The 12,688-nt window shown below is 28.8% G+C and overlaps 1 protein-coding gene across 1 annotated transcript in view; it reads right to left on the bottom strand.

The window, feature by feature from the left end:
• Nucleotides 1-12,688, bottom strand: part of LOC117177087 (locomotion-related protein Hikaru genki) — a 530,094-nt gene that overhangs the window by 12,278 nt on the left and 505,128 nt on the right. Inside the window, exon 8 of the mRNA XM_033367576.1 lies at nt 7,323-7,523. Within this exon, the coding sequence (XP_033223467.1) occupies nt 7,323-7,523 (201 nt within the window). The remainder of the gene's footprint in view (nt 1-7,322; nt 7,524-12,688) is intronic.

Here is a 12,688-nt window from a genome sequence, read left to right as displayed (position 1 = left end):
AATTTTATAATAACTAAGAACAATTGTTCATGGTCAATTTAATATAAAGATAGTGGCTGCAAATCTCCCTTACAAAAATTGTGTTCAGTTAAATTTGAAAATAAATGAAAAACAATGAAAAATTGAAGGCTTAAGACGTTTTTGAACAAGAAAAAATATATTTCCTCTCAATATGTGCCGTTTATACCGGCTGAGAAAAATTAAGATTTGGTCAAATATTAATCAATTAAATTTTAATAGGCTGCATATGCTTCATCAAGGAGGACAAATGAAAAAGAATCTTTAAAACGAGAAAAACGGAAAAACCAATTTCTTTGGTTCAAAATAACGTACAGCCCCCAAATATTGACAGATCTGGACGCACAAAATTTCCAAAAAGGCTGATGAAATTTCAAACAAAGTTGTCGATCCGCATTTTTTATTTAGTTTTTAAATTTTTTTGTAAAATAACCAAAAGAGTTTTATGAGAAAGTTCATCTTTTTTTACGAACAATTCGACCAATTTAAAGAAAAAACATATTTTTGGTTCGAAAATTCATATCTCTCTGCAGAAATTTTACCTTTTTGAATGAAAATGTAACTTTTCGGTTAAAGCCTAATCTGTTTCAGTTCAAAATTAACTTTTTTGTTGAAAATTGGTATTTTTGAGTCTAAAATTTAACGGGTTTATAGAAGAATCAACAATTTGGTAGAAAATTCAACTATTTGGTTAACAATTTATGAATGTGGTCAAACTTTTTTGTTTAAAAATGCATCTTCTTGGTTGATTAATTCATTTTATTTGAGGATTCTAATATTTTATTGAAAAGTCGTATTTTTCAGTTAAGTCTAGGTTTTTTATATTTCAAATTCCGCTCTTTTTTATTTTGAAATATCAATTATTACCTTTTTCGCTGCAAATATATTTTTCAGGGCAAAAAATTAAGTGCTTATTTTAAAGTTAAACTACATAGTTTTTTGTTTTAAAATTCAGATTCTAGGATTGAAATTCCACTGTTTTCAAGAAAATTAAAATTTTAAAATTAAAAATTTAAATATCTTATAGAAAATTTGTCCTTTTGGCTTAAAAACTCACCAATTCAGTATAGAATTCAACGATTTGATGCAAAATTAACCTGATTTGTAAAGGATTAGTGTTTTTATTTCAATATAATTCTTTTAGGTGAAAATTCAACTACTCATTTTTTTGTTGAAATTCACTTTCCTATTTGTACTTAAAAATTTAACTACTAGGTTCGAAAATTTTGAAAAAAATAAATATATAAATTGAAAAATAATCAAATAAGATTTGGACTAACATAAGATATCATTAATGAAAATTTATATCTTTTTGGCAGTTCAAAAGTAAAGAATTAGTGACATCAGCGGATAATTTTGAGAAAATAGCATCTTTGGTTTCATTTTTTTGAAATAGTAGCAAAATAGTCTAATTGCTCTAAAAAAAAGTGTAGTGTGTCCGAAGTATGTATTTATATATGTTTCAAACAGTGGGATAATAAAAACCTCTGTACATGAATTTATTTTCAGAATACAATTATTATCCGATTTTAACCATTTCTCTTCCAATGAAAACCAATAAAATTTCGAATCGAACTGTCATTGCCGATTTTTCAATTTTTGTTAATTTTTTTTTTATTGACTTTTGAATTATACCAAGTTTTTAAAATGCTTTGATTCATTCAAAAATACCTAGAGAACTGCAAGAAATAATCCAGAAAAGATGCATAATAGCAATGCAAGTGTTAAAAATTTTATTGAATTTTTTATAAACAAATGAATGAATGAAAATGGTTTCACGTGTATAAGCGGCGATTTGTTACTTCATTTGCATTAAATTTGAACAATTTACGGAAAAAAAGAGTTTTATAGTTAAACTAATCAAAGTCAATAAATAATTTGTAATTTTAAAAGCAATTTTTATAATCAAATATACATATCATGTATTTTTAATGGAGTAAATAAAGTTTTTTCTGTGTAATCGACCATACATTACTTGGAAATAAGACCAAGTCTCATATTTGGTCACCGAATAAAGTTTTATAATCGTTTAAACTACCTTAATTAACAAAATAACGATTTGCCTATTTTTGGAGGTATAAACTTGATTTTTCAATACATTTAGTTGTAAGTAACTAACATCTAAAATTTTAAGAACATTTTAATGACAGTTAACTTATTTTTATTATAAACAACAATTGTTAAAATAAAGTATTATCATTTTATGTATTTATAAATAGATTATCCTCCTTTTCACGGAATTGACAGCCAGTTATTTAGCAATGATTTTTGGTTATGAATCGATAAAATTGGATAATTATTTTACTAAAATTAATTAACAAATGCATTATTTGAATATTTTTCAGCATTTAAACTGTTTTTTGTATGTGTTTAATCAACTGTTAATAACGCATTTTTAACTTTTTTGATAGTTCGATAACGATTCACAATTTTTAGTTTTATTGACAATGTAGTAAACAGATTTTTTTTCGGCTATTGCATTTGTAAACCTACATTTTTTTCTTGTGGAATATAATTAAAATTACTTAATACTAATTCCTTTCCAAGAGTTCATAAAAATTGATGATTTATTTTTAAAACCTAATAACTACTTGACTTTCTTTTTTGGTTAACGGAATCTATAAGTTTATTTTGAAAATAACCTGAAGCAATGGTCTTTCTCGCTTTACGAAATCAGTTGTCAAACTTGACATGTACAGATTAGGAGAGAATAAGAGGTTATGCAATAAGTCAATATTTGTATGAATACGACCTATAATTGGTTTGATTCAATAATAATATCCCAACCAGTGAAATATTCGTAAAAATCTTATATACCGTGTATGGTTACGTAAATTAAATTGTTAATAAAAATAAATATAGTGGATCATTATTGCACTATTAAAAACAGTTGTACACAGTTGATTACAAGAAAAACAATTTTTAATGTTAAAAAATAGGCAAACAATGCATTTGTTAATTAAGTTTGGTTAAACAATTATGAGATGTTATCGCTTTATTGCAGAAAATTATTGCCAAATAAATGGCTGTTAATTCCGTGAAAAAAGCGGTACTTTATTTATACGTCCACAAAATTATAACAATTTGTTTAAACAATTGTTGTATACAACAAAGAATTGTTTAGTGTCATCAAAATGCTACTCAAAATTTATACGTTAGTTATTAGCATTTAATTGCCTCGAAAAAGTAAAGTTTGTACTTTAAAAAGGACCCAAATAGTGGATTTGTAATTAAGGTAGTTTGAACAATTATTAAATTTTATTTGGTGACAAAATATGATACTTTGATTTTATTTCCAAATCATATATATTTGATTCCATAAAAAACTTTATTTATTCATTTCAAAATACCTGACATAGATATTTGTTAATAAAAATTGCTTTTAAAATAAAAAATTATTCATCAACTTTTATTAATTTAAATAAACAACTCTTTTTGTCCTTAAATTTTTCAAATTTAGTGCGAATCAAGTGCCGAATCGCCGCCAATCCCCACGAAACTACTTTCATTTACTTATTTGCTTATAACAAATTTAATACATTTTTAAAAATTTACATTGCCATTGTACATCTGTTTTGGATACTGTGCACTGGAAGTAGTTTGCAGGGTGGCCGCTAGAACGGGAGACCGGAAAAACAGGGAAATGACCGGGGATTTTATGAGACCAGGAAAAACCGTAATTTGACCGTGAATTTATTTTTTGACCAGAAATTTTAGAAATTTTTAGAAAAAAAATTCGTCAACTGTGAATATAAATGCATAAATGATTTTTGAAATTGCATTCACGTTAATATTTTAGAATAAATAATAACTGATTGTACAAAACAATTCGGCATCAGTTCACAATTTTAGAATTTCCATATTGTAACGTTAAAAATTAAACTTTTTTCAATTGGAAAGTCTTAAACAAGTGTGATCGCCCCATTAAAACTTTATAAATTATTTTAAATCTCTTAATAAATTAAAAATGATATACGGGTGTCTAAAAAGTCCCGGGACGGTTGGATATTTCCTCAGGTAAAATACTTTTCAAAAAAGTGAAGGTCATTCCTGAAGTAAATTTCAACGAGCAATTAAATATTGACCTTCATTTAGACCTTGGAGTTGACCTTCATAGCTTTTTGAAGGTCAACTTTGTTTTTTTAAATGGAAACCCCCTTTTTTACATCTGCAATCGATAGAGCGAGAAATTCTACGTTCAGGTACGAACCCAAGGAAATTTTTCATTAAAAGTTCCAGGTGTTCTGGTGAGAGTTCCGTTCCTCCCCGAAGAGTTATACAGTCCTATACGTTTTTTCGATTCCTAAGTCAATACCTAAGGCGATACCATAAGTCCTATACCGTTTTTCCATACGAATATTACGAATCGAAACTAAATTTACGTATTACGAGTACATACTTACTATCTTTCGCTAAAAGATTATTATGGCGCAAGCTAAACTTTCGGAACGAGAGAGGGTATCTGTATTAATGATGAGTGGTTGGAAGATCGAGTTCGATCTTATGATCAAGTTTGTTTGCTTTTTAATCGCACTTTTCGTAATTGAGTAGGGTTAAATCCTGTCTCAAAATCAATAATTAAAACAACTCTAAGGCGCTTTATGAATCATGAATCTATCAAGGACCTTCAGGGAACTGGTCGGCCAAAATCTGCAGGATCTGAGGAGATGCAGATGGACATAGCCCAAACATTTGTTGAAAATCTACACCTTAGTTTACGTAGAGCTCATGATGAGCGTGACGTTGCTCCTAAGACAGTGCAAAATATTTTAAAAGGGATTAATTTTCATCCTTACAAAGTTCATCTGTTACAAGAGCTCAATGAAGACGATCCTGATCGACGGGTTGAATTTTGTGAAATTATGATGGACACACAATATCCACAAAAGATTAATGTTTGGGCCGGTATCTTGAATGATACACTGATAGGCCTTTTCTTCATCGATGGTAATCTCAATGCCCGTGCAAATGAAGAGCTTCTCAGAAACCAAATTGTATCAAGAATATTGGAGATTACAGGCGATAATTTTCAAAATATTTGGTTCCAGCAGGACGGAGCAGCGGCTCATTACGGTAGAGAGGTTCGAGCATATTTAGATAGTCAGTTCCTTCAAAGATGGATTGGAAGAAGGGGTGAAATCGAGTCGCCTGCTAGATCTTCCGATCTGACGTCTCTTAACTATTTTCTTTGGGATTATTTAAAGAGCAAAGTATACTCAACGCAACCGCAAATCTTAGACCAATTGCAAAATCGGATTCTGCAACAGTCTACTTCGATTGATAGGGAGATGATTTGTAATCCTGCAACTCATTTTTACAACCGCATAGCTTTTTGTCAAGAAACTAAAGGTTTTTAGTTCGAACATCTTCACTGAAGTGTGAGAGGCTAGGGGACTCACGCTAATCAAGCACCCCAAAGGGAACAGAATTTACTACGTCCACGTCGTTGTTCCTGGGTAATGCTAAACGTAAACGTAAACTGCTTTAAAAAACCCTTGAAAAAACCTTGAAGATCATCACCAAGATCAATACAGAGCTCACCAATAAATTTCTCGTTGAAATTTACTTCAGGAATTGCACCGACCTCTTGGAAAACTTTGTTAATATCAAATAACCTCTGACTTTAAATTTTACAACAGACCTATGACTTGGGTACGTACCTGAACGTAGAATTTTCCGCTATGTCGATTGCAGGTGTAAAAAAAGGGGGGAGGGTATATTTAAAAAAAAACAAAGTTGACCTTCAAAAAGTCATGAAGGTCTACTTCAAGGTCAAAATGAAGGTCACCATTGAATTCCTCGCTGAAATTTACTTCAGGAATTACACTGACCTCTTGGAAAATTTTGTTAATTTCAAATAACCTCTAACTGACCTTAAACGTTACAATTGACCTATGACTTGGGTAGGTACCTGAACGTAGAATTTTTCGCTCTATCGATTGCATTTCTAAAAAAGGGGGTTTCCATTTGAAAAAACGAAGTTGACCTTCAAAAAGCTATGAAGGTCAACTTCAAGGTAAAAATGAAGGTCACTGTTGAATTCCTCGTTGAAATTTACTTCAGGAATGACCTACACTTTTTCGAAAAATATTTTACCTGAGGAAATATCCAACTGTCCCGGGACTTTTTAGACACCCTGTATGAATAATTAAAGGCTTTTATTAAATTGCAGTCGAAAATATTTCATTTTTTACCATGAAATTTGAAAATTTTCAATTAAGAAAAAAAGTTCATTAAATTTTCACAACTAAACAAAGAAAACTAAACTTTAAATGTTACACTTTAATTGTTTTATTTAACAAAATTTAATTTGTAAGTCAAATTGTTGCATTTTGATGGTATAAATAACACTTGAACGCCTATTAAATTTAGAAGCTTTTTAAGAATTTGAACAGGATTTAAAAGAATAATAACATTTATAGCTGGAGCTGAAATTTATCCAGAATAATAATAATTTTGATTTGGAACCAAGGAATTTTCGAATCTTAACAAATTCCGAGCTAGTACTGCAAATTTTCGAAAAGAAACAAAATTCTGAATTAGAACACGAATGTTTTACAATGAATTTTAATTCTGGGGAATTTTCAGGGGATTTTCAGGGATTTGCAGGGAATTTTCCAAATTTAACCAATTCTGAGTTGAAAAAAATTAAAATCTTGAACTGGAACAGGAAATTTTACAATACTTCTAATTCTTAGTTAAAACGGCAAATTTTCGAAAAGTTTTAAAATTCCGAATTTAAAAAATGAATTTAACATTTTTAATCAATTCTCAATTGGAACTGGATTGTTATAATTTACGTAAATTGCTAGCAGAAACAGTGACTTTGTTAATAGAATTATTGTTTTGTTTTGAAACGAGGTATTTTCAAAAACAAAATAATGAAATTATGAATAGGTAAAGGGAATTTTACAAAAAATTATAATTCTTAGAATTATTTGAAATGGAGAATTCTTGAAAAGAATTCAAATTTTGGATTCAAACAGGAATTTTTTCGAATAGCAATAAAATTGCGCATTTTAGCAAGAAATTTTCAATTTTTAACAAATTATGAGCTGGAATGAGAATTTAAAATTGCTTTAAATGGTATAATTTTCAACCTTCTTAAATTCATTGATTGATTCTTCAATTTAAAGCATTAAAAATGATAACGCGGAATGGAACAATTTTTGGATTTAGTGTTCGATTTTTTAAATTTCATTGAACGTGAAAAATGTTTGCTAACCGGGAAAAATCCGGAAATTTTTTTATTTTTTTATTATAACGGCCACCCTGAGCTTAGAATACGCTAACCTATGACTTACAGACTGGAGGTTGGTGAGACCACGTTCCATTTTCGGTGCAAATGATAGACGCCTCTCCCAGTAGTTGGTGTCCAGGAAGACAGGCAAATCTTACTAGGGAGCCAACCTTGTTGCGTGATTTCCCTTTTTTTTTACTGGAAGTGTTCACGTGCTCGATGATCCTTCCACTTCTCGGCACCACAGGCGGTGGGCATGTTATTTCTGTAATAATCAGATTTGAACAATAAGTTATTAATTAAACTAAGAATTTCAACTGTGGAACTAAAATACTGATACTAGGATTAATAAGAATAAGCCTCAGTGGCTCAGGCGGTTACACAAAAAAAAATAAAACTGGTCCTCAAAATCATTGCAGGTAATAAGTGAAACGGGGTAATGCTGGGGTACAGCTGGGTCATTGATGAAGGGCAGTAATGTTCTGCCGTCTAGCGGAGTCAAGCTTGATTCTATGTTAGGGAAGTTAGGCGCTCGGACACTACATTAGGGGTTGTCCATAAATTACGTTGAAAAGTTGAGGGAGAGCGAGAGTCGTATCAACAAGTACGGCTAGATAATATATTTGAGACTTCGCACTCTTTCCTCTATTCCTTATTTTTTTAAAATCTTCTTCTTTCTCTGTTTTCCAGAAACTTTTACGCTTTCTTCCTTTTTCTACTTTTTTCGTTTCAGTAAGAAATAAATAAGAAAATCCATCTATCCTTGGTTCAAAGTTGGTTCAAGGTTCATGTATTTTATTTAAAATTCGTCTTGATTAGCGAAAATAACGATACATATTTTTTTAATCATCTTTTTGTTTAAACATATACTATTTGGTTGAACTTTGAAATCTCTTTTCGAACAGTAATTTATTTTGTAAGATTGAAGACAGTAGTTGAACATTTATTTCTCTGGTTGAAAATTGAACGATTTGTTTTAATTCAACTATTTTGCATTTTAAATCAGAATTTTTACTTGAACATTAGGAATTTCAGTCGAAAACTCATATTTTTGGGTTAAAAATTAAATTTTTTCTGGGAAATTCATCTTTTTCAAGAGAGAATTTGACAATTTGGTAGAAAATAAAACTTTTTCGTGCAAAATACACTTTTATGATGAAAGTTTACATTTTTGGTTGATAATTCACTATCTTAGTAGAAAATTCAACTTTCTTGTTACTGATTAAATTATATTAATGTGAAAATTTAAATAATTGGTAGAAAATTGAATTTTTATTGAAAATTAAATTTTCGGGTAGAAATTTAAGCATGTTTGTTGAAAATTCATGTGTTTGGTTAAATATTTATCTCTTTAATTTGAAAATTTAACTATTTTGTTGAAAATTAGTTGCATTTTATTCCATAATTTTAGTTTGAAATGTATATCTTGGAGTAGAAAATGTAAGTTTTTTTGTAAAAAATCAGATTTTTTACTTGAAGATTAAAAAATTTGGTAGGAAATTAAAATATTTGATTAAAATAAACTTGCATGTTCGAAATTCACGTGGCTGCTTAAAAATTAAACTATACGCGACAAATTAATTAATTAATTCAAACGTTCAACTAATTAGTGGGAAATTGACTTTTTTGATGAAAAATCGTATTTCCGGATCGAAACTTAATCTTGCTTGTCAACAACTTATCTTTTTGGTTCCAAATTCAAATAATTTATTAAATAGTCGTCTTATTTGGTTGGAAATTCATTTTCATTGTTTAAGATATAAATTTCTGGTTGAAAATTCATTTTCTCCGGTTTAAAAGTCAACTACTTTCTAAAATATTTAACTTTTTCAGCTTGAAAACTCAATTTTTCTGTTAAAAATTTGTCTTTTTGGAAAGAAAATTTTTCATCTTTGTTAGAAACTGATCTGTTTGGTTAAGGATTCGACTATTTTCTTGAAAATTCGTCTTCTTAGTAAAATTAAACCAGTTGATACATTCTTGTTGTTAAAAGTAATTTTTTGCAACTGAAAATTCAAATATTTTATTTTTGATTGAGAACTTTTCTCTTTCCGTTTGAAATTAATGTATATTAATTAGGAGATGGTGTTTTTTTGATCAGTGTATAGTATTAAGAAATGAGATTTATATTTGCAGATTACTGGACCAAAATTTTGTATATTGTATTATTCTGAGAGATTTGATAAAAATGGATGTTTTCTCGTCCAATTCAAGTAGTTGAGAATGTATTTTGTTGAGATATAAATTTTTCAATTTAAACTTTTATTCTATTCTGGTTTATTCTATAAGTAAACTATTCCAATCTTTATTCAAGCTTTTCTCTTGTAGCTGCAAATTTACGTATGTTGTTAAAATTTTTTTTTTGCTAGAAAACTAATCTACGTGACTAGAAATTTTCCTATCAGGTGAAGAAAGTCTGTGTTTTGTTGAAAATTCGTTTTTTTTTCTAGAAAATTCTTCATTTCTTTGAGGATTGAACTATTTTGTTGAAAACTTATCTTTTTTTCATGCAATGCAACCAGTTAAAATTTTTCGTTGTTAAAGTAATTTTTTAGACTAAAAACTTATCTGTTTAATTATTGAAAATTAAATTATTTTGTGAAAAATGTGACTATATAATCAAAGTTATCCTTTTGGTTAAAAAAGATATATCTCCTGTTTAAAGTAAACTTTTTTGTTAAAAATTCAACCATCTTCAAAATAATTTGTCTGTTTGTCTTGCAAATGTAACTATTCAGTTAAAAATTCATCATTCATTATTATCTTTCGCCACTTTTGAGGCAAGTATAAAAAAAATGTATTCTTCCTAATGTTCAAGAAAATTCATCTTCATCAGTGGATTTTCCTGCTCGGACTATTCAAAATTATATAAATCTGTATAGATCCATCTTGGGTACAAAGGATGGTTCATCAGGCACCTTCTTTGCGAAAGATTACGACTCGACGCTATGGCGAACTCCTGTAGTAATTACAAATAACAGCCACTCAATTTCCTGGTTGTCTCTGCAGTATCTCTATTTCCCTCTTTCCGGTCCCTCCGGATGAATCGTTTCTCACACCCTATCCTCCCTCCAGTCCACTTTTTATTCGAGTCTCACGACCCACGATTGTGAAATAAGGGGTCGGAGGAAATCAAATCCATGGACCCTCGTCGAAAGCTAACGAACAGGAGGAAACTTCGACGGGGTGAAAAATACAGTTTTCTGTTTACTCTCGGATAAGACGCTTCATACAAAGAAAAGACGTTTCTAAATCTTTATGTATTTTTATATATATGGGTGTGTTTATAACGCGAAACTCTGGCAATCCTTTAGCACGTGGGTACAAAGCTTTTCTTGAAAACTTTTAGCTGCCTTCGCACTCGTTACACTTTATTTATACCATTTCCTCGCAGAACTGTAAACAGCTCCCGGATTCACTATATTTTCGGAAAACACTGGTTCACATTTTCAAAACTAGCAGAGAACAGCGCTTGAAAAAGAGGGAAATTTATGTTATTGTCAATGTCGCACCTAAATTTATTTTAATGTTTAAAATTCGTAATTCATGTTTTAAAAATGTTGGATAAGAGTCTAGACAAGTTGCCTGGAATAAAATGATAGAGGTGTTTTTATTTTATTTGTTTCAGAAGTTTTTACAAGTAGTAATTGAACTCAAGTCACTAAAAACCACCAGCTTCTTCCTGAGTAAGAGAAAAGGCCAAAATATCCTATGATGCTATACAGTATCAAAATTTTGATAAAAAATAAGATCAAGCAATTTTCAAAATAATTATTTAGAGATAATAAAAAAATTGAAAGCAATGAAAAAAGTGTAAGGTTATTAAATCAAAACTTCAAACAGAACTAATTTAAACACTCTTTAAATCTTTCAGTTTGAAAATTTAAATTAAATTTATTATCATAAAGGAAAAACGGTAGTCAAATTTTGGATTGAATAACAAAAAATTATACAATTAGGGGGAAAGTTTTGATTTTTTTAAATAATTATTTTAATTTTATTAATTCAATGAAATTATTAAAAAGGGATACAAGATTAACGTGAAATACCTATTTTTTAAGAACGATTGTTTAAATAATTAATCATTGTTGTCAATTTATAAATTGTCATGGCAAAGAGTCATCGGAAAGATATTATTAAATAATTCCGTGCAAAAATGTAGCCTTCTTGATTATAGCCAGACTCTGCATTTTTTGTGAAAATTGTTTAAATACTTAATAATTCTGGTTAATTTCCAAATTATCACAGAAAAAAATAATTGGAAAGATATTTGTAGTAAATTACAAAAATTCAACATACAATTTGGAAAACAGTCAAACTCTGCATTTGTTTATCAAATTTTTTTAAATGATAATAAATTCCTGCAAATTTGTAATGTATCATAGCAAAGAGTCATCGAAAATATATTCTTAGTTAATTCCTAATGAAAATGTAGCCTTTTTGATAAATCATAGCCAGGCTTGGCATTTTTGGTGAAAATTGTTTAAATACCTAATAATTCTTGCGAATTTCCAAATTCTTCATAGCAAAAATCCATTAGGAAAATATTCTTGATTGATTAAAAAAAAACAATTAAGCGTTTACTTTGAAAAACAGTGCAACTCTAAATTTGAAGTAAGACTACTAAATTGTTTAAATAAGTGATAATTTTTGTGAATTTGCAAAATGCGTATGTATGTCTGTCTGTATGTATACCTGTATGCATGTATGACTGTATGTTTTTATGTCTGCATGCCTGTATGTTTTTATGTCTTCATGCCTGTATGCATGTATGCCTGCATTCCTGTATGTATGTTTGTATGTCTGTATGTCTGTATGGCTGCATTTATGTATGTCTGTATGTCTGCATATATGGTTACCTGAATTTTGTAGCCACTCTACTTTTGAAGGTTTTATATAATCAAGTCAGCCTTTGATACATTTCCTAAGGTTTCCATAATAAAGGCTAAGTTCGTTAAGCAGATATTTCCAACCAAAATTTAAAAAATTTAGAACATTTTCAAAATTAAAAAAAAAATTTTTTTTAATTCAAATTGTTTTTTCAATTTAAAATATTTTGTCTAAGTTTCTTATAGATGGGTAAAACACTTGCAAATTATCCAAAAAAAAATTTTTATTTCGATGACAATTATAAAAGTTATATACTTTTGAATGTTTTGAAAATGTTCAGAAAAATAAAAAATAAATATTTTTCTAAAAGATTAGAAAATTTCATTTGAATTCATCACTAGATATCAAATATATTTAGAAACTACGCCAGTTAAATTTTTCGATTAGACAAAAATTCAAAAAGTTTAAGCTTTTTAAAAACTTGAATAAAAATTTTTTATGTGTTTTAGAAAATTTTTTTAAATTCTTGTACACGCTTTAAAAAGAATTGCGAATCATGCCAATGACATTTTTAAGTTTGATAACACTTCGAAAAGTTCT

This window comes from Belonocnema kinseyi, chromosome 7, assembly GCF_010883055.1.
Source record: "Belonocnema kinseyi isolate 2016_QV_RU_SX_M_011 chromosome 7, B_treatae_v1, whole genome shotgun sequence".
NCBI lineage: Eukaryota > Metazoa > Arthropoda > Insecta > Hymenoptera > Cynipidae > Belonocnema > Belonocnema kinseyi.
The sequence above is the reverse complement of the archived record's forward strand: the minus strand, read 5'-3'. Positions and strand labels throughout refer to the sequence as shown.